Source organism: Eutrema salsugineum, unplaced genomic scaffold (genome assembly GCF_000478725.1).
Source record: "Eutrema salsugineum unplaced genomic scaffold, Eutsalg1_0 scaffold_14, whole genome shotgun sequence".
NCBI classification, from domain to species: domain Eukaryota; kingdom Viridiplantae; phylum Streptophyta; class Magnoliopsida; order Brassicales; family Brassicaceae; genus Eutrema; species Eutrema salsugineum.
This window is the reverse complement of record NW_006256877.1, coordinates 7,966,227-7,992,473: the sequence shown is the minus strand read 5'-3', so window position 1 is coordinate 7,992,473 and position 26,247 is coordinate 7,966,227. Positions and strand designations below refer to the sequence as shown.

General features: G+C 43.0%; 1 protein-coding gene and 2 non-coding genes across 3 annotated transcripts; all 3 read right to left on the bottom strand.

The window, feature by feature from the left end:
• Nucleotides 1-5,666: 5,666 nt before the first annotated feature.
• LOC112088795 lies at nucleotides 5,667-5,773 on the bottom strand. The gene has a single exon (XR_002900731.1). It is a non-coding gene; the product is annotated as a small nucleolar RNA R71 (small nucleolar RNA).
• A 12,614-nt stretch (nucleotides 5,774-18,387) lies between these two features.
• Nucleotides 18,388-18,497, bottom strand: LOC112088748. Its single transcript, XR_002900686.1, has one exon. It is a non-coding gene; the product is annotated as a small nucleolar RNA R71 (small nucleolar RNA).
• A 3,768-nt stretch (nucleotides 18,498-22,265) lies between these two features.
• On the bottom strand, nucleotides 22,266-24,814 carry LOC112088459. The gene is made up of 4 exons (XM_024158742.1): nucleotides 24,518-24,814; nucleotides 23,180-24,418; nucleotides 22,913-23,059; nucleotides 22,266-22,844 (listed from the first exon to the last, which is right to left on the bottom strand). Exons 1-4 carry the CDS (start codon nucleotides 24,812-24,814, stop codon nucleotides 22,266-22,268), a joined length of 2,262 nt encoding a protein of 753 aa, XP_024014510.1.
• Between the last annotated feature and the right edge of the window lie 1,433 nt (nucleotides 24,815-26,247).

Sequence of the window (26,247 nt, the reverse complement as noted above, 5' to 3'; positions counted from 1 at the left end):
GGCACCGATTGTTTCCTGCTTCTGTCACTGAATACTTAGAGTTCACAGAATCAGACCACCGACCTCTCATTACTTTTGTGACAGAGGATAATGAGATGAGGAGAGGAAGATTTACTTATGACTATCGCTGCTATGATAAGGAAGGCTTTTGTGATTCTGCACTAAATGGGTGGAATCAACCTTTACCACGAATGAGCACAAACACGAAAATTGTGGACAGAATTCGAAGTTGCAGAACGTTTATATCTAAATGGAAGAAGAACAAGAGACTCAATGCTGTAAAGAAAATAGCAACCATTCGACGCAAGCTAGATCGAGGAATTGCTACTGGTTCATTAACAACTGTAGAGAGAAGATCACTTAGCCATGAGCTTAATCAAGCATATATTGAAGAGGAACTATTTTGGAAGTTAAAAAGCAGAGTTGCTTGGTAAAAAGAAGGAGACAGAAATACAAGATACTTCCATTATGTCACAAAGACAAAAATAACTCGTAATAGACTGATAACACCTGATTTTTACCACTTTTGTGGATCACTTTTAATATCTTATGCAGGTGTTTTCACTCAATTTTAAAGATTTTTAAGTGATTTCCATGTTTTAGAATCTCAAAAGAGTTTTCAGGGTATTTTGACAAAAGGAATGCACTTTGGAGCTAAAAGCACAACTTTGGATAAATTCAAACCGTCGGAAGTTTGGTAACAAATAGAGGCCTTCCCACCATCCGATCATCTTCATATTTTGACACAAGATAGACGAGACAACCAGATTTCCAATGAAAGTCCACTCAAAGCAATCCAACGGTTAGCTCTCCAGATATGGTCAGTTCACTGAAGGCGTATCAACACAGTCAGAAGTTCACCCGCGGCCAAAACATCATTTACCGGGGGTGTGAAATTTTAGACCGCGGGGAGCTAAATTCCGAGCCTCAGAAGCCCACTTTAAAGCCTAAGTCACTCCTGTCACTATTCCTGCAAGCCCTAGGCGTTCCAGATAACCCAAGACACTATAAACCCCTCTTAAGTTATTTAGAAGGGTGTGCCACATTTCTCACCAGGAACACTAGAGGAGAAGCTCACCGTGAAGAGGAGCCACCGAGAGGGGCACCATCGGCCCTCCTCCTTCAATCTGTTCTTCATTTTTAACCTTTGTCTGTTTCAGTTCTCTACAATTTTAAACACTTGTGTGATGTTGAATTCAACTATGTCTGAGTAATTTCCCAGTTGGGTTTTTAAGGGATTTCCCAGATGATCATATGCTTCATTCGATTTAGGGTTATTAATCTTCTAAGAGTCCTTCGTTCATTCTTGTTCACTATGCTGTTTCTGTTGCTAGCCGCTTAGAAATTGATCTCAGTAATTGGAGCCACGAGAATGTCGTATCGAATTACCAGACCTAGAAGTGATCGAGCGAAATCGCTATAGGAGACGAAAGCTACATATAGAGAATCGCGAGCGTGGATGAATTCTGTTCTTAATGCATGATCTTATTCGCAGCATGAGAGTGAGAGTTAATTGCTGTGTTGAGTGATTTGTTGATTAGGGTGGCAAGAGTTGGCTAATCATACCTGTGTCTATTCGAGTTCGGGATCCTCTCTAAATGATTACCTTTATCGATTTGTTTGCCCTTTGATCAGTTCATGAACCCCTGCGAAAACCCTTTAAACCCAGCGTTTGTTCCCTATTGTTTTACAACTTGTTTATTTTGATTGCTTTTAGATTTAGTGACACCAAAACCAAAAACTCCCATTTTGCTTGTTCTATTAGTCTTAAGTTTTGATTGATTTGTACTGAAAGCTCAAAATCTCTGTGGTTCAACCCCTAAGTACTACAGCGTACATCTGTGCACTTGCAGATATTTAGGGTTATAAATTTAAAAACGTGAACCTAGAAGTAAATCTTGATTCTCTTAGCATCAAGTTTTTGGCGCCGTTGCCGGGGATTTTTAATTCCTTTCGTTGCGAATCTCGCTTAATTATGTAGAACTCTTTCTAATTTATATTTTTCTTTGACCTTTTAGGTACTTTTTAGATGAGGAGTCAGGAGCATATCCTTGATCCTCTCGTTGAAGAGGACCCTTTTCTAGATGGTGATCCATCTGATGATGAGCTTAGTGACCCAATCGATGATGGCAATGAATCGATTGGAGGACCAAAACATGCTAGGAAGGAAGAGCAGCTAATTAGAGAATGCGATGCATCACACAAACTGTTCACAGATAGGCGAGCAATTCGACCACCTTTGCCTTAGGATGGCGACTCTGAAGCTAAGGTACAATACATTAGCTATATCAAAAATTACAATGGTTTTCCTACATAACACCCAATAGATCACATTGAAAACTTTGATGAACTGTGTTTGATATGTCTATATCTTACATCATTTAGATTGCATTTTAGAGTCCTCATCATGTGTTTTCCCATGTAAATTGAGTCTTTAGGCATCAAAATAGGATTTAGGGCTTGCATTAGGTCCCAAAGAGTTTTGCATGTTTTGAAGTCTTTGTCAGGTGCTTTGGAAGCCATTTGGAGCTTAAGAAGAGGAGCAGAGAAGAAAACGATGAAGAAAAGGGTCAAAAATGGTGAAAACCGCTTGGAGGAAATTCTCGGCCAAAACTCGTACCGGCTGGACAGAAACCTTGGTCAAAAAGCTTACCGGATGCTCATTATCGGCCAAAACCCTTACCGATCGACCAAAATCGACCAAAGACGAGTATCGGGTTCAAATTACCTTGGGCTAAGTTTTTGGCCGAGGCGAGAGGGATTTTACGGCTAAAAAACTTATATAGCCCTCGGCCATTTTCCTTACCGCGGGAAGCTTTTCTCGACTAAAACCTGTCCGTGCCCGCGCGTTTCAAAGATCAGCAATCCGGGGAACCTTCCGGTTTGAGTCAGTTGGCGGGGTCTTCATCAAAGTTGGAGATAATCAAGCAAAGATGCCGGAACAGTTGGAATCATTCAATTCGGACCAGTGAGGGGAAAGATACGGCTTCCGGAGGATGCACCAGCATTACGCGTACCCAAGAACCGAACAGCGGATTTCAAAGATCATGAGGGACGGAGCCCCTCCGTTCCGAACCAGCCTGTCCGGTCTTCATCAAAGTTTGAGATCTGTGAATTCACTTTCCGGAACGCTTGGCATCACTCAATTCGGAGCAATGGTTCGAAAGATAAGGTCTCCGGAGTTCACATCGGTCCAAAAGCTTATTTTCCGGTGATTCCAATGCGGTGCAAAGATGTGAAATCCAGGAAGCCTTCCACTTCCCAAGCTCCGACGGTTTCTTCACCAACGTTCGAGCTTATTGAGTCATCTTGACTATGGAACTGGTCGCAGAGCAATTGGAGTCGTGTGTTAAAAGTTACTGCTTCCGGAATGCAATGTGGTCGATACGAGCCTAAATGAGTTGCGATACGCGCTAAAGTATTTTCTCAGGCCTCGACATCATTACCTCGACAATGCTCAAGTCAAGGCTCATATCTCGGGAGTATTTTGGACTAGACCTCGTGCCGATGCCTCGGCATATTGGGATCAAGGCATGCACACGTAAGAAATGAAGCTGGAAGCGACTAAGTGTCGAACGTGCACCTCGGTGTAATGGCCTCGGCGTGCATGCCGGACTCTGTTCTCCCGAACCCCTCGACTACCAGGTCCCTTGTCACAAACCCAGAATCAAGAACAAGACGGCTCAAGAACACACACGTGAAGATGGATCAAAGGCTAGGGCTCATGCATGTTCTTGACGTGTTCTTCACGAGATCTTCATTTGGATCCTGACTCACGTGCACTCCTCGACATAAAGACCTCGGCTTCACTCTCCGACACACCGTGGCACTCACCCATTAACCCAAGAAGGCGGCTCAGTACCTGGTTTGTTTCGGGCTGACCCGCGACACTTTCCATTTGCTATAAATACATTTTAGGACCAAAAACCTAATCATCTTATCTCTTATCTTCTTTTAGCCTTAAGAACTTGCCTCTTTTGTGAAAATTGATTAATCTAATCCGATATCTCATTTTTGCATCAGAATCTTGTTCTTTCTTTATTTCTTTTATCATCCAGTATTAAACTCCTTATCACGACTAGCTACACGTCTTGCAAAGGACTTAGTGAGCTTGTTATGATCAGTGAGTAGTCGTTTAAGCGGCTTTAGATAAGTAGATTAGGGTGCTTTCGAGATAGATTAATGGGTTTAGGTGTCTAGTCTTGCATGTTTCATTCTTTAACCGACGAGATCTCTAAGCTGGATCCAAGCACATCACTTGAGGTTCAGATCTGAGACATATCTCGCATCAAAGGTGTTTGTAGAAATGTCTGAACCACTCGGTTAAGGGTTTAAGAGTCTTTCATCGCGAGAGTGATAATTTGTTCTCTTAAATGACATTTTTGAACTGAATCTTATTGCTGACTGATTCGTGCTTCTCAAAAGAGATTTTGGTATGAAAGAGGATCAGTTTAGATGTTTAATACTTTCATGAGAAGATTAACATGCCTTGAGTTCAAAGTTAAATGAAATCCCTTGATAAAATGATTCATTAACCCATTAGTGTAGCTTGGAAGCACCCGAGTCAAGTATCCTGTCTAAAGCTTCTGCCTTTATCATATATTATCATCGTCCGAATCATTTGCTTGTCATTTGCATCTTTACTTAGTTTAAATCTCATCTCTTGCTTCATTTTTATGCTCATTCACTTGTTAATTAGTTTAGCTAAAACCTTTATCATTCTCTCTTGACTTAGGATCACAAGTAATATAGATTAGTGTCTCCACTACAAGTTTGGTTTGATAACCCCTTGTACTACAAGGACAGGGGTATTTATAACCTCTTTAAAGAGTGAAAACTCTTAGTTATCAATTGGCGCTGTTGCCAACTTGTGGGAGCATTATTCTCTTATTTGTTCTTAAGATCAAGACTTTACTTTCTTTTGTTTTACTGACTCTTTTGCAAGTTCTTATTTTGATTTCAGGTGCATGAAAACCAGGTCTCGTAGCACAGAACCGCCTTTACCGTACGACAATAACATCAACATGATTGAGAGGCGAGCTCGCGAGAGAGAAGGGCACTTTGAAAGACTTGGAATAGCAGAAAAGCAAAGGATCGAGCAACAGGCTCAAGAAGCCGAGCACCAGGCTCAGGCTAATCAGGCGCAGGCAGGAAGAAATGAACAACAAGCCTATGTTAACCAACAGCAGGCTCAAAGAAACGAGAGGCTTGCTCAGCAAAACCAACAACAAGTGAATAGAAACGAGCAACAAGCCCACCATGTTCATCCGCCACCGCCACCAGCTCAGAGACAACATCCTCCGGTCTTTGTTGGAGAAAATGACCGAGCTAATGCGCACCAATATAGAGCCGGAATTCAAGCTCCACCGGTTCAAAACAACAACTTCGAAGTTAAAGCTTCCCTGCTCAATATGGTGCAGAACTCCAAGTTTCACGGTCTAGCTGGAGAGGACCCTCTCGAGCATCTAGATCAGTTTGATCGGGTTTGCGACTTAACCAAGATCAATGGCGTCTCGGAAGATAGCTTCAAGCTACACTTGTTCCCTTTCAGCCTCGGGGATAAAGCTCACCAGTGGGAAAAGAACCTCCCGAGGGGTTCTATACAAACATGGGAGCAGTGTAAACTGGCGTTCTTATCAAAGTTCTTTTCCACATCACGCACGGCTAAGCTCAGGAATCAGATCTCAAGTTTCACGCAACACAACAACGAGAGCTTTAGTGAGGCTTTGGAACGGTTTAGGAGCTATACTAACCAATGCCCACACCACGGCTTCTCAGAGGCATCCCTCTTGAGTACTTTATACCGAGGTGCACTCCCCAAGATCAGAAACCAACTCGATACAGCTTCAAATGGAAATCCTCTTGGGAAAGAGATCAATGCGGCTATGGAACTAGTCGAGAACCTCGCCATGTACAATGACACGTATGGTGAAGACTTTGATAGGGCAAACCGTTCAGAAGGATCTAGTGATGAACAGCGAATGAAGAAGGACATAAGAGAGCTTCAGAGCAAGCTTGACAAGGTTTTAATGGCGACACAAAAGCCAATACACTTTGTAGGCGAGTTTGATGAGCAAGGGCCAAGTTTTGACAATGTTAATGAAGATGGTCTAACTCAAGAGAAGCTGAACTACATAGGGAATCAGCAGAGGTATCAGCGGTTTAACAACTACAACAGTAACCCAAACCTCTCATACCGAAACCCAAATGTAGCAAACCCTCAAGACCAAGTGTACCCTGCTCAACAACAACAACAAAGCTATGCTCAAAAAGCTCCTTTTCAGAATACCTTTCAGCCCAAGCAACAGTTCAGTGGGCAACAGCAAGGCTACACTCAACAGAATCAACGGCTCAGGGTAACAACTTCAACAGCCAACCGCAGCAACACAAGTTTCCACCAGGGTTCATTCCACAGCCGATGGGTAATCAGCAACAGATTCAGGGAACAGGTCAGAATCAGATGGGAACCAATGTCTGTGGGATTTTACAGCAACTGTTACAGGGTCAGCAGAGAGTTGAGAGCCAGCACGCAACAATGCAGCAAGATATCAGAGAGCTTAAGCAAAACCAAGCCTCTACATCATCAAGAGGCCCAGCTTTACCAGGTAAGCCGGAGCCAAACCCCAAGGAGTATGTGAACGCTATCACATTGAGGAGTGGTAAAGAATTACAAGCTCCAACGCCTAAGACAAAGCTCATTGAGGCCAATGAGCAATTAGAGGGGGAGGCAGCCTCAGATGATGCGCATAAAGAAGAAGTCTTTGAGAAGGAACCGGTTAAAGACAAAGGGAAAGAGGTGGAGAAGACAACTGAGCTTGAAAAGCCCTACGTCCCACCACCACCTTACCAACCCAAGATACCATTCCCAGGGCGTTTCAAAAAGAAAATCCTAGAAAAAGCCAAGGCGGTCTTTGAGAAACACTTGGAGAACACGCAACTTACCTTACCCATCATAGATGCTTTCTTAGCTATACCTCAGCTTGGAAAGTTTCTAAAGGACGCAATCCTCAACAAGACAAAGGAGCTCCAGGGTATGGTAATACTGAGCCATGAGTGCAGCGCTATAATACAAAGAAGATCTATACCAAGGAAGCTATCCGATCCGGGCAGCTTTACTTTACCGTGTGCTTTAGGTCACTTGAAGTTCTCAAACTGCTTATGTGATCTTGGAGCTTCTGTGAGCTTAATGCCTTACACGGTGGCCAAGAGACTGGGATACAAAAGCTACAAGCCGGCCAAGATCTCTCTTGTATTAGCTGATAGATCGGTTAGACTACCGGTGGGATTGCTTGAGGATTTACCTTTGAGAATCGGTGAAATAGAAATCCCCACGGACTTCATAGTTCTTGAGATGGATGAGGAACCACTAGACCCCATTATCTTGGGCCGACCGTTCTTAGCAACCGCAGGGGCCATAATCGATGTGAGAGGGGGTATGATTGAACTGCACATCGGTTCCGAAACTATGAAGTTCAACGTGAAGGAAATGATGAAGAAACCGACCATTGGAGGTCAGGTTTTCTATGTGGAAGTTATGGAGGAGCTAGCTGATGAGCTCCTAGAGGAGTTAAACGCAGAAGACCCGTTACAAGTGGTCTTAACACGGGAACAAAGCGAGCACGGGTACTTGAACGATGAAAGCGAGGTGTACAAGCTTCTTTTGGACCAACCGAAGGAACTTGGAGCTGAGACGAGATTTCTAGAGCTCAAGAAGAGTGGCCACGACATTTTAGACAGCGAGGGGTCCAAGGGTATAGAGGAGACACCTCGGGATATCATGGCCGCAACAGCTTGTGCCGAGGCCGATGGTAAACCGCGCGAGAACAAAGAAAAGGCCGAGGAAGCTGTTCAGGGCCAATGCAGCTTTGATGCCGATTGGAATGAGGCTGATGCACCCCCTGTTGAGCTCAAGCCTCTACCAACAGGGCTTAGGTATGCGTTCTTGGGTCTAAACTCTACTTTTCCTGTGATCATAAACGATAGCTTGCTTGAACATGAAGAACGTGCATTGCTTAGTGAAATAAGAAAATTCAGGAGAGCCATAGGGTATTCCTTGGCTGATATTAGAGGGATCTCTGCTGACATATGCACCCACAGGATCCACCTAGAGGACCAAGCTATGTCCTCTATTGAGCACCAACGTCGCCTTAACCCGAACCTTAAAGAGGTGGTTAAGAAGGAGATACTAAATCTCCTTGAGGCAGGGATAATATATCCAATCTCTGACTCTCGGTGGGTATCTCCTGTACACGTTGTGCCCAAGAAAGGTGGGATCACGGTGGTGAAAAACGATAAGGATGAACTCATAGCCCAAAGAACTATAACCGGCCATCGCATGTGCATTGACTATAGGAAATTGAATTCTGCATCAAGAAAAGATCATTTTCCTTTACCATTCATTGATCAAATGCTTGAACGGCTAGCTAATCATCCTTATTTTTGTTTTCTTGATGGATACTCGGGGTTCTTTCAAATACCCATAGACCTCCGAGATCAAGAGAAAACGACATTTACTTGCCCTTATGGCATTTATGCCTATAGGAGAATGCCTTTCGGTTTGTGTAATGCACCGGCCACTTTTCAAAGATGTATGATGCACATTTTCTCTGATCTAATTGAAGAGAAAGTTGAGGTGTTTATGGATGATTTCTCCGTATACGGCTCCTCTTTCTCCGAATGTCTTGCTAATCTATCTCAGGTTCTAAAGCGATGTGAGGAGCACAGGCTTGTCTTGAACTGGGAGAAGTGCCATTTCATGGTCCAAGAAGGCATTGTCTTGGGACACAAGGTATCAGAGAAGGGCATTGAGGTGGACAAGGCTAAGATCGAGGTGATGGTGAACCTACAAGCCCCGAATTCTGTAAAAGGGATAAGAAGCTTCCTTGGCCACGCAGGGTTCTATAGGGGGTTTATTAAAGATTTCTCCAAGATAGCTAGACCCTTAACTAGGCTATTGTGCAAACAAGTGGAGTTTATCTTTGATGAAGAGTGTGAAGAAGCGTTTAAGAGAATCAAAGAGGCTTTGATCAGTGCACCGATAGTACAAGCTCCCGATTGGTCTTTACCATTCGAAGTGATGACTGATGCATCTGACTATGCCGTGGGAGCTGTCTTGGGGCAAAAGAAAGATAAGAAGCTCCATGTGATCTACTACGCAAGCCGCACCTTGGACTCGGCTCAAGAAAAGTATGCCACCACCGAGAAGGAAATGCTTGCCATTGTGTTTGCATTTGATAAATTCAGGAGTTATCTAGTGGGATCAAAGGTCACGGTTTACACAGATCACGCGGCCTTGAGGTATCTGATGTCTAAGAAGGACGCTAAGCCGAGGCTGTTGAAATGGGTCTTATTGCTCCAAGAATTTGACATGGAGATACTTGATAAGAAAGGCATTGAAAACGGAGCCGCAGATCACCTCTCGAGGCTGAGAATTGAAGAACAGGTCCCCATAGATGATGCTTTACCCGAGGAACATCTCATGCTAGTTAGGTCCTACTTAGAAGTGGAGGAGGCCAACACGATCAAGGAAAGAAGCCTCCCATGGTTCACGGATCTAGTGAACTACTTGTCTTGCGGTTTAGAGCCACCGGATCTTGACACTTATCAGAGGAAGAAGTTCTTTAGAGATATGATGAGATATCATTGGGATGAGCCGTACCTTTATGTGCTTAACAAGGACCATCTCTATAGGCGATGCTTGGCCGAAGAAGAGATCCATCCGGTGCTACAAGAATGCCACGGTTCATCGTATGGTGGTCACTTAGGTGCATTCAAGACGGTTGCCAAAGTTTTACAAAGCGGTTTCTGGTGGCCGACTATGTTCAAGGACGCTCAAGATGTAGTCTCGAGGTGTGAAGCTTGTCAAAGGCACGGTAACATATCCAAAAGGAATGAGATGCCCCAAAATCCAATCTTTGAAGTAGAGGTCTTCGACTGTTGGGGCATTGACTTCATGGGTCCCTTTGTAAGCTCGTATGGGAATCAGTATATTCTTGTCGCGGTGGATTATGTGAGTAAATGGGTTGAAGCGGTTGCATCTCCAACTAACGATTCAAAAGTGGTGGTAAAACTCTTCAAGAGTATCATTTTCCCACGGTTTGGAGTTCCAAGAGTAGTTATCAGTGATAGGGGAAGCCATTTCATCAACAAGACTCTTGAGAGTCTTTTGAAGAAGCACGGAGTGAAGCACAAGGTGGCCACCCCTTATCATCCGCAAACCAGCGGCCAAGTGGAGGTTTCTAATCGACAGATAAAGGCGATTTTGGAAAGAACCGTGAGCTCATCTAGGAAAGATTGGAGCAAGAAACTTGATGATGCTTTGTGGGCTTACAGAACCGCGTACAAGACCCCCATTGGAACCTTACCGTTTAACTTGCTCTATCGGAAAAGCTGCCATTTACCGGTTGAGTTGGAATACAAGGCCTTATGGGCAGTAAAACTTCTGAACTTTGACATCAAGACCGCACAAGAGAAGAGGGTTTTACAGCTTCATGAGCTTGAGGAAATCCGTTTAGACGCTTTTGAAAGCTCTAAAATCTACAAGGAAAGGACCAAGGCGCTCCATGACAAGAAGATACACAAGAGAGAGTTCAAAGAAGGGGACCAAGTTCTGTTGTTTAACTCAAGACTTAAGCTATTCCCTGGGAAGCTGAGGTCTAGGTGGTCCGGTCCGTTCACAATTCTTGAAGTAAGGCCTTATGGAGCAGTGGTGTTAAAAGGAAAAGATGGACAAGGCTTTGTGGTAAACGGTCAGAGGGTAAAACATTACTTGGCATCAGAAACAAGAGAGGGAGCTACCTCAGTTCCTCTTCTTGAACCGGAATCAGCCTGAAAAGGTATGAAAAGTCAAACTTAGCAACGTTAAACAAAGTGCTCTTGGGAGACACCCCAAGCTTATCCTTGTACATATTTCATTTTTCATCTTCTTTTTCTCTTTATTTAAAGCATTTTGAAGGGTTTGTTAACTGTTTCAGGAGTTAGACAGTGAGCCTTGAGAGAAAAGCTTGAAAAAGACACGGCCTGATGATTTAAGTCCGAGAGTATTCATAGCCTCGGTATCGACCCTCGGTATATTCATACCGCGGTCATCTTTTACCGAGTATAAGCTTGAGAACCTCAGCTAAACTCCTCGACTTATTTTCATCATGGCCGTGTATGTAAAGTGAAGTGGTGAAATATCTAAGTGTGGGGGAGGCTCACGGTGTAAACACCTCGGTATAATTATACCAAGGGGCGATGTTCACTTAAAACGGTCAAAAACCTCGACCCGAGGCCGTGACCAGTTTACAACAAGGCCAGCCCGTTTAAACCCCCAAGCACCAAGTGTTCTTTGTTAAAACAAGTGACCTTGGCATGATACCCTCGTGGTGGAGCGTGCCGAGGTGCCCTTTCTCAAGAACGATCAAAAACAAGAACACTTGGAACACTTAGATCGAAAAAGAGGCTTTGCGCGGTCTATGGAAAAGACTTGGAGGCCACGGAGATTTACTCGTTAGCATGAGCTCAAACCACTCGGTTTGGTGCCCTCGTGGTGGAACAAGCCGAGGCCGCTCATGTTAAAACAAGAAAAATCACTCTAGACCGTACGGCCCACGTCATTCCCATACCGCGTCCATTTGAGGCTTTGCGCGGTAATTCGAATTTGAACGCTCGGTCAAGGAGATTTTTGGCGCGGTCAACGGCTGGAGTTAGAGCAGAGGGGGGGACCAGTCCCACAACAGTCCAAACGCCAGCTGGAAAGTGCGCTCCAGCCCATACCAGCTTCCATCCCAAGCCAAAACGCAGAGTTTGCTTTCTTCACTCTTCTCTCTGCATTTCGCGAGCACAACTCTCTCATTTCTCATTCATTTCACGTGATTCCAAGTGCTCTAGACTCGTTAGGGTGTTGTCTATTCTGCATAAGCATCTCACTGAGCTTGAATCTTGGGTTCCCAAAGGTATTTGCATCTTAAAGAACTCATCTTTTTCCTTCATTCTTTTCGAGCATATCAGCCTTTGGTAACAATTTTAAAAATTCCATCAGGATAGACAACGCATGAAAGATTGGTCTTTGCACTGAAAATCATTTGTTCTTGAGTTTTTAAAATTCTTGAGAAAATGCACTTAGAATCGGCTTTAATGGTGAACTGAGTTGTTGAGCTGAACTGTCTAGATATCTTGTCTCTCTCCGGTTGTTTTAGCTTGTTGTTAATCTCTTGGATGTTTGAAGAAGCTATAAACCTAGTCTTGTTAGAGAAAAAGCTCTGTTCTTGCTATCTTGAGATACATGTGCTTAGCGATACACTTGATTCTAACGGTTCCCTTGAGAATCTGCCTTGCAGATGACTGGCGAACGAACCGTTCCTGCTCATGAGACGAACAAAGGCGAGGTCCAGAGGAGGGGTACAAAAGGAAAAGCCGTTGCCTTGGCGCGTAATGGTGGCACAAGCAAGAAACCCTCAGCAAGACCCGATGGTGAGCCAGCCGCTAAACGAGCAAGGAACACCGAGCCCACTCCGTTGCCAGCCCTTGAATCAAGAAGGAATGGGAAGCACGCAGCCGTTGGATCCGACGAAGATGAGCTCAGAGCCATGGTCCCTCATGAAGCCAACTGTGGCAAGAAGGCCAAGAAGGAACCAAAGCCCGAGCCCGAGGAAGAACATTTCCCAACCACCAAGGAGTACTTGGACCACTTTAACTCTATAAGAGTAGCTCAAGGTCGGTTTCCTGATATGAATTTGTTGAGGAAGCTCGAGATACTCGACGATGTTACCCTCATCTTTCGAAACATGGGCCTGGCCGAGTTCTTTGCGATGAGCGATGTTGCTTATGAGGGGATCACACAACAGTTTCTTGCCACTTTGGAGGTTGTCATCTACCCCAAGAGAGATCCCAAACGCTTACATGGCAAAGGGTTCGGCCACATTGAGTTTGACATGGAATGCGTGCATTACAAGGTCAGTTTCAAGGAGATTGACGAGATATTTGGTTTTGAAAGGAACGGAAGCTCGCTTGACAAGTTTGTGTACCCGAAAGAAGAGTTGGCAGCCTTGTGGGAAACAATCGCTTTTGGACCTTACTTGGGAGGCAAGAGCAAGACGAGTTGCATCAGAAACCCTGCGATCAGATACGCCAACCGAGTCCTAGCTTCTACATTCTTCTCGACCTATAACCCTGGTGTTATTCAAACGGCCGAGCTTGAACTGTTAGGACTTGGACTGAAGCCGCTCATCACTCAAATGAATAACAAGAAGGAGTTCCAAGGGCCAATGCATGTACCCTCTTTAGGCGCATTCTTTGCGATTCAAATGCTTACTTACAGGCACAATGTATGGTGCGACCGAAAGAAGAAAGGAGCAAGGAGGCTTCAGAACGGTTGGATTGTCACTAAGATTTTAAGAGCTCAGGGGTTCATATTCCCTGATTCACCATCAAGGCCGAATCTCATTGATGAGCAATACCTAAGTAAAAGTGGATTCTTCGGAGGCAAGTCAGGAGATAGATGGGTTTACAACTTCACACTGATGCACAGAGACGGCACACAGGTTCTACTGCCTAACCGAGGCCTCACCATGCTTGATAAGCAGTGTAACATCTCCTTCGATGTCCTCAAAGATCAGTTGTACAACCCATCTCTCGACCCACCAATGCGCAAGTGCACCAAAGCCGCACCTAGCAAGCCTCAGAATTAGAATGGCCCGGCTGGATGTGAGAATGAGGAACAGAGACACGCTGAGAGAAAGACAGGGGCATGCCGATACCATTTTGATCCATACGTGTGGGGTGAGCCTGAATACCACACCAAGAAGCTGTATTCGCGAGTGAACACCCTCCAAAAGTGGTGTAAGTGGCAAGACGAGACCATTCACGCGTTGGTGGACTGTGTAAGGCACCTGAAAAAGAAAGTCAAGCAACTCACCAGACCATCTTCACCGGATAAGAACTCGGCGACCTCAACCGCACCGGTTACACAAGAAGAGGTTGGAGAAAGCTCAAACGCGAGGAACCCGGAGGTTCCACCAGGCAAAGAGGACTGGATCGATCCTGCCACGGCTTTCTTACCTGAACCCTCGGAGGTCAGCCCACCACGTCAGTCCACACCCTCCTGCTCAACGTCAAATCCCACGTGATCAGACCTCTCAGACTGAGGTATCGACTTCAAACTCTTGTAAATATGCATCTTGTATATACCATATTGCATTTGTTTCATTTGTCTTTTTACTTCTCTCACACGCTTTTATAACACAAGGGACTGTGTTATTTAAGTGTGGGGGAGGAGCTTTGTGTTTTCTGATCTTGTTTTCTTTGTTCTTATTTGACTTTTACATTCTTGAGTCTCATCTAGCTTAGTACATATGATAAACCTGAAAAATTTCACAAAAAAATGCATCATTCTAGTTGCATCTCGCATTCTAAGATCGAGTCTAGTTGCATCATGTAGGATTGCATCAGTGCAAGGAGCAATGATAGATTTTTTTTCCTAGAGAGTAAATCACTTGAGAACTTGAACTAAATATGCTTGTGAAACTCATTCTGTGCTTGTAAAGCTTGAAACGATTTGAATATGAGAAGCAAGTTTGAATTACACTCAACTCTAACTAAGTGATAACCCTGAACTTGAATTGTAAATATCTTTGGATGCATTGCTTGAATAGGCTTGTGGATACCGATAGACATACTTGAGCTAGAATCGTTGTTTTTACCACCCTCCTTCCTTAGCTCAAGTAGCTGAATCCGCATCATGGATCAGTTCCCTCACCTTGAACCCATCTTTCTTTCGAGCCAATGTTTGTGTGTGAATTGTAAGGCCACCTTGGACTGAACTTAGCAGAAAGTGTTAGGTTTAGAGCAACAAGGGCATGTCTCATTGAGTGCTATGTTCCAACAACAAGGAACTGAGAGTATTGGCAAGGAATAAGTGTGGGGGAAAAGACTTGTCGGTGAGTGGAAAAAGGTGAGTTGAGTGGAAAAGAGAAAGTGGAAATAGCTAGGGGGATGAAAGAAAAGGAATCGAGTTTTGGATTTGAAAGGATGAGCTCTGATGTTTTTAAAAGAAAAATTTAGTCTCTGAAATGAAAAGAAGCCAAAAAGGCTCAAGCGTTCTAAAATGAAAAGAAAAGAGGCTATACGCTGTGAAAGAAAAGAGCTGTGTGAATAAGTGAACTCCAAGACTCGAGAATGAAAGCAAAAAGTGAGTCCCCTAGTGAAAAGAAATCGATTGTGAAAAGTGAGGATCTTGAGAGGGTGAGCAAGTGAGAAAGCTTTGAGTGGAGTGTGGGGTGTGATAAGTCTTGCCCTTGTATGCATAGGTTGCTTTTTACGTTTAGCATTCTGCCAAAGTTTGGTCGTTCATAGAGAGATCCCTTTGCTGCATTGCACCCGCTTGAATATTGATGAGATCATTTTTATCTCATGACCTTACCCTAGCCAAGCCAGCCTATTTGAACATTGCATCATTTGATTCACCGATTACGAAAAAAATGAATGTGAAAGAGTTGAATGTGATGATGACTTGTGGAGATTCCGTGCTTTAGTTGGAAATTATCCGAGTATAGCTTTGCATTGCATATTTGAGCATGAATCCGAGTTCTTATTGTGATCACTTCTCTCTAAAAAGGAAATATGAGCTCCATCTGCACTACAACCTCTTTCTCTCATTAGTTCTTTTCGCTTGAGGACAAGCAAAGGACAAGTGTGGGGGAGTTGATATGTCTATATTTTACATCATTTAGATTGGATTTTAGAGTCCTCATCATGTGTTTTCCCATGTAAATTGAGTATTTAGGCTTCAAAATAGGATTTAGGGCTTGCATTAGGTCCCAAAAAGTTTTGCATGTTTTGAAGTCTTTGTCAGGTGCTTTGGAAGCCATTTGGAGCTTAAGAAGAGGAGCAGAGAATAAAACAATGAAGAAAAGGGTCAAAAATGGTGAAAACCGCTTGGAGGAAATTCTCGGCCAAAACTCGTACCGGCTGGACAGAAACCTCGGTCAAAAAGCTTACCGGACCCTCATTATCGGCCAAAACCCTTACCGATCGACCGAAATCGACAAAAATCGACCAAAGACGAGTATCGGGTGCAAATTACCTCGGGCTAAGTTTTTGGCCAAGGCGAGAGGGATTTTACGGCTAAAAAGCTTACCGCGGTACATAGCCCTCGGCCATTTTCCTTACCGCGGGAAGCGTTTCTCGACTAAAACCTCTCCGTGCCTGCGCGTTTCAAAGATCAGCAATCCGGGGAACCTTCCGGTCCGAATCAGTTGGCGGGGTCTTCATCAACGTTGGAGATAATCAAGAAAAGATCCCGGAACAGTTAGAATCATTCAATTCGGACCAGTGAGGAGAAAGATACGGCTTCCGGAGGATGCACCAGCATTACGCGTACCCAAGAACCGAACAGCGGATTTCAAAGATCATGAGAGACGGAGCCCCTCCGGTCCGAACCAGCCTTCCCGGTCTTCATCAAAGTTTGAGATCTGTGACAGCACTTTCTGGAACGCTTGGAATCACTCATATTCGCATCAATGGTTCGAAAGATAAGGTCTCCGGAGTTCACATCGGTCCAAAAGCTTTTTTTCCGGTGATTCCAATGCGGTGCAAAGATGTGAAATCCAGGAAGCCTTCCACTTCCCAAGCCCCCGACGGTTTCTTCACCAAAGTTTGAGCTTATTGAGTCATCTTGACTATGGAACTGGTCCCAGAGAAATTGAAGTTGTGTGTTGAAAGTTACTGCTTCCGGAAGGCAATGTGGTCGATACGAGCCTAAATGAGTTGCGATACGCGCTAAAGTATTTTCTCAGGCCTCGGCATCATTACCTCGACATTGCTCAAGTCAAGGCTCATATCTCGGGAGTATTTTGGACTAGACCTCGTGCCGATGCCTCGGCATATTGGGATCAAGGCATGAACACGTAAGAAATGAAGCTGGAAGCGACTAAGTGTCGAACGTGCACCTCGGTGTAATGGCCTCGGCGTGCATGCCGGACTCTGTTCTCCCGAACCCCTCGACTACCAAGCCCCCCGGCATTCTATGGCGAGGTCCCTTGTCACAAACCCAGAATCAAGAACAAGACGGCTCAAGAACACACACGTGAAGATGGATCAAAGGCTAGGGCTCATGCATGTTCTTGACGTGTTCTTCACGAGATCTTCATTTGGATCCTGACTCACGTGCACTCCTCGACATAAAGACCTCGGCTTCACTCTCTGACACACCGTGGCACTCACCCATTAACCCAAGAAGGCGGCTCAGTACCCGGTTTGTTCCGGGCTGACCCGCGACACTTTCCCTTTGCTATAAATACATTTTAGGACCAAAAACCTAATCATCTTATCTCTTATCTTATTTTAGCCTTAAGAACTTGCCTCTTTTGTGAAACTTGATTAATCTAATCCGATATGTCGTTTTTGCATCAGAATCTTGTTCTTTCTTTATTTCTTTTATCATCCAGTATTAAACTCCTTATCATGACTAGCTACACGTCTTGCAAAGCACTTAGTGAGCTCGTTATGATCAGTGAGTAGTCGTTTAAGCGGCTTTAGATAGGTAGATTAGAGTGCTTTCGAGATAGATTAATGGGTTTAGGTGTCTAGTCTTGCATGTTTCATTCCTTAACCGACGAGATCTCTAAGCTGGATCCAAGCACATCACTTGGGGTTCAGATCTGAGACATATCTCGCATCAAAAGTGTTTGTAGAAATGTCTGAACCACTCGGTTAAGGGTTTAAGAGTCTTTCATCGCGAGAGTGATAGTTTGTTCTCTTAAATGACATTTTTGAACTGAATCTTATTGCTGACTGAATCGTGCTTCTCAAAAGAGATTTTGGTATGAAAAAGGATCAGTTTAGATGTTTAATACTTTCATGAGAAGATTAACATGCCTTGAGTTCAAAGTTAAATGAAATCGCTTGATAAAATGATTCATTAACCCATTAGTGTAGCTTGGAAGCACCCGAGTCAAGTATCCTGTCTAAAGCTTCTGCTTTTATCATGTATTATCATCATCCGAATCATTTGCTTGTCATTTGCATCTTTACTTAGTTTAAATCTCATCTCTTGCTTCATTTTTATGCTCATTCACTTGTTAATTAGTTTAGCTAAAACCTTTATCATTCTCTCTTGACTTAGGATCACAAGTAATATAGATTAGTGTCTCCACTATAAGTTTGGTTTGATAACCCCTTGTACTACAAGGACAGGGGTATTGATAACCTCTTTAAAGAGTGAAAACTCTTAGTTATCAGTGTTCAACCATAATGAGATATACTGATTACAATATGTGCGTCCTTTTTCCATTCTCTCTAACTGGTAGAGCTAGTAAATGGCTTAAAACTTTGCCACCTGCGTCCATAAGGACGTGGAAAGAGTGTAGAGAGGCTTTCCTAAGTCACTTTTACAATAGAGATCGTTCAAATCTCTTAAGGGACAAGATCCAAAAATTTCAGCAGGAGGACACAGAAGACCTCTATGACACCTGGGAAAGATTCAGAGACTACCAAAGAGATTGTCCACACCATGGTTTCTCCGAGGAACGCTTGATGACCATTTTCTACCATGGAGTTAATGAAGAACTGAAGTATTCTTTTGATACCTCCAGCAATGGATACTTTCCGACTAGATCTTTAGATGAGGCTCACGCCTATATCACTAATCTAGCTGGAAGTATCAGAAATAGAAGACTTCTAACCCAATCTAGATGCCCTAAGATTGAGGAAAAAGAACCATCTGTTAGGAAAGATTGCCTAGATCAGATTAGGGAAGACATCTAGAAGATTCTTAGTGTGATTGGTCCGATTCATAACTCTGATGATAGAAGCAAACATAACAAGCCCTACATCGAAAAGATGAACAACTTTGAGGTGGCGAGGAAATTCCAAACTCAGGAGATGATGCAAACTGCTGATGTCTACCAGATTGAAGAGGCTGAGCAGAATCAACCCCACCAGGGGTGGGAGCCTTTCAACCGCGGTAAAACTGACCTCCACCGTGGGTGGGAAGCTTTTGGCCGCGGTCAAGAGGAGTTTCACCGCGGGTCAGAGCACTTTGATTGCGGCCAGCCTGATTTTCAACCCCTTTTCCAACCTTCTTTTGAGCAAACCCAATCTGATCGACCCAATTCCTCACTTCCTCCTTATTATCCTTTTTCCAGGATTGAAGAACTTGAAAAAGAGGTTAATAGACTCAAAAAGGAGATGGAGAGTCAATCAAAGAAACATGAGGATGCTATTAACAAGCTCTAAACCCTATTTCTTCTTCAGATTAGTGATGAATCAAAGGAGACGGATTCTTCCGTTAACGATCTTGATGAACCTTTTTCTGAAAGGATAAATGAATCGGAGACCTCTGATCACTTAAAAGCAACCACCCTCAGAAGTGGTTTAGCTTACAAGGAACCAGAGTATCCAAAAGATTTCGAAGAAGGAGAAAAAAGAGTAGTTTTGGCTAATAAAGAAGGAGATGCAGTGGTTAGGAAAGAGGGAGAAAATGAGAAGGAAGACACTCCTCAAGCAATTGCTAAAGAATAACCTATGCCGCCTCCTCTTACTCGTGTCTACAAGCCCAAACCACCATACCCACGAGCTTTGAAAGGACCAAAGAAGGAGAAATAAAAGGGCTAAGCTAAAAGAGATGATCGAGCAGTAAAATGTGAGATTACTGATCTGCTCAAAGTTTAATCCCTAAGCTACTCTGCAAGAGCACAGATGTGCAATTGTAGTATGTAGGGGTCGAACCACAGAGACGAGAGATTCGCTCAATAAACCTATTAGAAATTGAATTACGCTAAGCAGATTAATAAGAAGCAAATAGCGATGCAAATAAAGATAAACAAATGCATTAAAAACGTTTGTAAAGTTCAGATGGGTGGAGATTAGGTCTAGGGCGTTTCTCAGGAAATCAATGAATGCAGAACAATCGATTAATCAGGGTTCAGGTTTAAGCACGGTTCTTGAACTCGAATCACAAAATTATAATTAACCAACTTCCGTTGTGAGAATTATCTAAGTTAAAATCCTAGAATTCCAAATTCCTTTGCAAACCCTAAAGACATAAACCAGCTTTAATGCACAAGTTTGATATGTTCACAAAGTATCTAAACCTAATTCCTTTGCGAATAGCTACTTTGCTCACCTTAGTTTCTTTCCAGTTATTCAATTACATTTCCGTGTCAATCAATTAACCTAAGATCTAAGTTCTAGGTGGCCAGTCCAGAATTAGCTTTAAGAACAACCTATGGTGAAGAACTAAATAGATTATGAAACCTAACTAATCAATCAATCTAACATCCAAAGAAATCCTTTATGAGAACCCTAAACCTAACAAGCTAACTACTCAGACATGGAGATTGAAGCAATAAACATGAATGAATAGATTGCAGAAAACAGTAAATAGATTAATAAACAGGGGTTCAAAATCTTCTCTCTCCGGAACAGAGTTTCAGACTTGTCTCCCCAAAAGCTCTCAAAAACAAAAGTTTCTCTAAGAAAATCTAAGGTATCGATATAAGGTGGCTAAAAACCCTATTTATAACTTAAAAACACGTTTTGGGCTTCCTTGTAATTATTAGAGACTTTTGGGCCCAACTCCTTCAAATATGAGACAAAATCGCGTTTTCCTTATTTCTGCAATCGGTGTCGAGCGTCACTCTCCATGGTGTCGAGCGACACTAAAGCACATAATTCATCCTTCACGAATTTGATACTTTTTTAGCTCCAAAGTGCTCCAAAATCACCAATTAAGCTCCAAACGTACCTATGACCTGTAAAGACTCCAAAAGACTCGAAAGACACTAAAAAGACTCTATTAATAAGACTTATACCATGGTTAAAAACCATAAAAACCATGATATATCAACTCCCCCAGACTTAGCATTTGCTTGCCCTCAAGCAAACAGAACACCAAATAAGAGAAAGAGGTTTGAAAACGCAGAGACTCAACCTTTCACTGGAACATCGCTTTTGACCAATTACCCTGCAACTCAACTACTGCTTCATCATTCCAAATCGAACCACCATGTACTTCTCCGCAGACATTCACAGCTTCCCAGATTAAATCCAAAATTCCATAACATTGTCCATAAACCCTCATCGCTGGATCTCACTGATGATTCAGATGCCAAGAACCTTCCAGATTCTTTCCCGTACTATACTCAAACAAATCAGCCATACAAACTTTGGTATTTTTCTCTCCCCCAGACTTATTCTTTTCGCACATTCATCATCTTCTTTCTTTTTTTTTACTATGGCGTATACTCGATAAGAGTAAAGCTGCGAGTACTGATGGTGTTTGCCATCAAGTCCCCGAGTTGTCCCCTTACCTTGTATCAAAGGTTTTCAGCGAATAGTGGGGTCATGGGAAACATTCCTACCCCTCACTTCCTTCCTTTGTGTGATCTTTCTAACTTAGAAGTGAAATAATGGGATCATTGGAAACATTCCTAGCCCTTCACTCCTAAGCGAAAATCATCTCAATCTTTTTGCCTTTTTCTTTCTTTCTTCACTTTTAGCTCGTCACAGGGAGAGAAGCACCACCATTAGATTTCACACAGGCTTTCATTTGTCAAGTATGAACGAGGAATCAAGCTCTATGAGCATCAGTCACATCAATGAGGTAAAAGAAAGAGTTCAGAAATCAGCTCAGGTTAGTGGATTCTGTTGGAAACATGGACGCCTCTAGTCAACTGGTCAGCCTTTGGATTTTTCATTAGTCGGATCTAGACTGAATCTGCAGCAATGGTCACTTAGATGAAAGGTCAGCACAATAATTCCAGGAAGAGCATCATAATCTCCAACAAGTTTTGACTCAAAAACGTTTTGACACAGCTGACTCTTAAGAAAAACAAACACAATGTCAGCAACTACCTCCCCCAGACTTGATCAACACTGTCCCCAGTGTAATCTAGTCCCAAGTTGGTGAAACAAAAGAAAAGAAACATAGAAACGCAGGAAAAACAGAGAACTTACCTGGCTGCAATGATGGTGTCGCGTGACACTGATGATGGTGTCGTGCGACACTTGTTCTCCTCGTACCGAATTGCAGCAGAACAATCCGAATTTCTAGTTTGACTCCGGTTTCCTGATTTCCTTTTTTTGTTTTGTTTTTTGACAGAAGCAAGTGACAAGTGACACCGATGGTGGTCTCGCTATACACCAACATCTGCTTCACCTAAAACACGAAAACGAAAAGCGAAAGTTAGCTGAAACAATTTACAGACTCACCAGTGGATTGCCTTCCACCAAGCGCTTGTTTAAAGTCATTAGCTTGACTTTGGATAGACTATGCATCTGGTGGTTCAGACAGTGGCAGAGAATGCCTCTGTGAAAGTCGTCTCATCCATGGTGGTGTGTAAGCATTGTGCGCATGAGGTCGTCCAAGGAATGCAGGAATAGCAATAGGGTGAGATCTGTGTTTGTGACCTTGACCTTTGCTTTGGTATATCATCAATCAAAAAACCAAGTGCTCTTTGCTTTGGTGGAGATGAATGGAATGAGATGTTTGGAGCTTCCTGATCAATAGCAGCTACTGGTTCTGTAGACGTCTTAGTCAACTCAGGTTGATCTATCACCTTCTCAGCATGAAACACGTTCTGATCTCCAACTATCACTTCAGGTATTGCATTGACTTGGAATGTCTGACCATCTATGGTCGAATCCTTCAGCTTCTCCATCTTGAAAGTCATGATGGTATCTCCCAGGTGGAGATCAAGATTACCATGCTTGACATCAATCACCGCTCCAGCTGTAGCTAAAAACGATCTTCCCAGGATAAGAGGATCTTTGGGTTCCTCTCCATAATCCAGAATCACGAAATCTGTAGGAATTACGCAATCACCAACTTTGATCGGAACATCCTCCAAGACACCTATTGTATTCTTTTAGATCGATCTGCTAGGATCAAAGAGATCTTAGTTGGTTTGAAATCAGTCATCCCAAGGCTAACAGCTACAGAGTATGCCATGAGGTTGACACTCAAACCAAGATCACACAGTGATCTCTTGAACCTCTCTGAGAAAATAAAGCAGTCCAAGACAAAGCTTCCTGGGTCCGAGAGCTTCTCTGGCATCTTATTCTGAATCACAGCACTGACCTGTTCAGAAATCATCATCATTCCTTCCTCATGACTCAGATTATTAGTCACCATCCTCTTCACATAGTGTCTGAGAGTAGGAGCAATATTCACAGCATCAACCAAAGGAATCTCAATCACAAGCTTCTCCATCAAAGCCTTGCATCTAGCATCGTCTAGCTCCTGCTTGGACTTCTTAGGACTCCTTGGATAAGGAACCTGAGGTTTGTAAACCTTTTCCTCTGTTGGCTTTGGATTCTGAGCAATATCGGCTTTGCTCTGCAATTGGTGTCGCGCGACACTAGTGGTGGTGTTGCTCGACACCGGCTCTGCAGTTTCGAAATTTTCTTCAGATTCGTCCAACTCCACGATTTCATCCTCAAAAACACCCTTTTTAAGCACAGGAGTCAACTTTTTACCACTCCTTAACGAGATGGCACTGCAGTAATGCCTAGGATTGGTATTAGTCTTTCCAGGAAGGAATCCTTCTTGCCTTTTTACAGACTCTGCAGTCTGAGCAACCTGAGTATCAAGCTTCTTGACATGAGTGTTCAGAACTTCAATTTTTCCATTCAGATCCAGATACAGAGCATCAATCTTCCCATTAAAGTCCACTGTCATCTTCTGCTGACCTTCCAAGATCTGTTCCAGCATAGACTTCACCTCATTATCTGGACTTTGAGGGGAAAGAGCATCATAGTTCCTTGAGAAACTGTTGTTGGAGTAAGATGTCTGGTACTGAGGTTTGGAGTTGTAACCAGAAGAGTTCTGATTACCTGTGAAGGTACTCCTCTGATTATTTCCATTGGAATTCGTGTTCCCTTGCCCAAAACCAAATCTCTGACCCTGAAATCCAGCTCCATTGATGAAGTTAACATCCTCTTCCTCAAGTGCTTCATCTGGTTCGAAATTCTTAACCTCTGTAGCGTATCGGACGGACTTCTTACCCACTAGAAGGCTATGCACAGAGTCAAGCTTAGCCTTCTGCTCAGCAATCTGCGATCCATCCATGTTTCCACCCTGCTTCTTTCGCTGATAGTCTGCATTCTTGGTACTATTGCTAGATGCCAAGTTCTCAATAAGCACAACAGCGTCTTCAGGGTATCTGGTGTTGAAGTCCCCATTGCTCACAGCATCAAGAGCCATCTGATACCTCCAATCAACACCTCTGAAGAAAATACCCAGCAGCTGAACATTACTGAAACCATGATGTGGACAATCTCTCTGATATGACTTGAATCTCACCCAAGCAGCCTTGAATGCTTCAGTTGGTCCTTGAGTGATTTTGAATCTCAACTCTTCAGACCTGGCATCGTAATAGAAGTTGTGCAGGAAGGTGTTCCTGGTCTCTTCCCAAGTAGTTAGTGATCCTGGCTCCAACTGCTTCAACCAGTTAGCTGCTTCTCCAGCAAGAGAGTATGGAAAGAGCTTGCAGAAAAGGTAATCATTGGACACTCCATTGTATTTGATGCTGGTGACCAAGTCCTCGAACCTCTCAATATGATCCATTGGGTGCTCATGAGAAAGACCATGGAAAGGATGCTGACCCACAAGAGTGTAATACACAGGCTTGAGCTCAAAATCATTCCTCTGAAACGCAGGAGCGCGAATCGCAGACCGATTTGCATAGAATTGCTCAGGTCTGTTGTAATCACCCAGCGTCCTGATGATGTTACCCTCTCCATCAAGTCGCTGGCCTCTCTCATTACACACATGACCCTCTTGGTCTCTCCAGACTCCAGCATCATCACGAACCAATGCCAATACGTTCTCCATCTTTGCTAATTTCTTAGACAAAGAGAAAGAGCAATGTAAGTAACAAAGTAAAAATAAAATTTAAGAAAAACAACGGGTGTCGCGCGACACCAATGCTGGTGTCGCTCGACACTAAGAAAAACTTAGCCGAAACACAAGAACTAAAGTTTAATGGCGAAAATCAAGTCCCCGGCAACGGCGCCAAAACTTGATCTGCTCTAAGTTTAATACCTAAGCTACTCTGCAAGAGCACAGATGTGCAATTGTAGTATGTAGGGGTCCAACCATAGAGACGAGAGATTCGCTCAATAAACCTATTAGAAATTGAATTACGCTAAGCAGATTAATAAGAAGTAAATAGTGATGCAAATAAAGATAAACGAATGCAGTAAAAACGTTTGTAAAGTTCAGATGGGTGGAGATTAGGTCTAGGGCGTTTCTCAGGAAATCAATGAATGCAGAACAATCAATTAATTAGGGTTCAGGTTTAAGCACGGTTCTTGAACTCGAATCACAAAATTATAATTAACCAACTTCCGTTGTGAGAATTATCTAAGTTAAAATCCTAGAATTCCAAATTCCTTTGCAAACCCTAAAGACATAAACCAGCTTTAATGCACAAGTTTGATATGTTCACAAAGTATCTAAACCAAATTCCTTTGCGAATAGCTAATTTGCTCACCTTAGGTTCTTTCCAGTTATTCAATTACACTTCCGTGTCAATCAATTAACCTAAGATCTAAGTTCTAGGTGGCCAGTCCAGAATTAGCTTTAAGAACAACCTATGGTGAAGAACTAAATATATTATGAACCCTAACTAATCAATCAATCTAACATCTAAAGAAATCCTTTATGAGAACCCTAAACCTAACAAGCTAACTACTCAGACATGGAGATTGAAGCAATAAACATGAATGAATAGATTGCAGAAAACAGTAAATAGATTAATAAACAGGGGTTCGAAATCTTCTCTCTCCGGAACAGAGTTTCAGACTTGTCTCCCCAAAAGCTCTCAAAAACAAAAGTTTCTCTATGAAAATCTAAGGTATCGATATAAGGTGGCTAAAAACCCTATTTATAACTTAAAAACACGTTTTGGGCTTCCTTGTAATTATTGGAGACTTTTGGGCCCAACTCCTTCTTCAAATAGGAGACAAAATCGCGTTTTCCTTATTTCTGCAATCGGTGTCGAGCGTCACTCTCCATGGTGTCGAGCGACACTAAAGCACATAATTCATCCTTCACGAATTTGATCCTTGTTTAGCTCCAAAGTGCTCCAAAATCACCAATTAAGCTCCAAACGTACTTATGACCTGTAAAGACTCCAAAAGACTCGAAAGATACTAAAAAGACTCTATAAATAAGACTTATACCATGGTTAAAAACCATAAAAACCATGATATATCAATTACCTTTCATTGAAGCATGTGCAATGATACGTGCTCTTAAACATT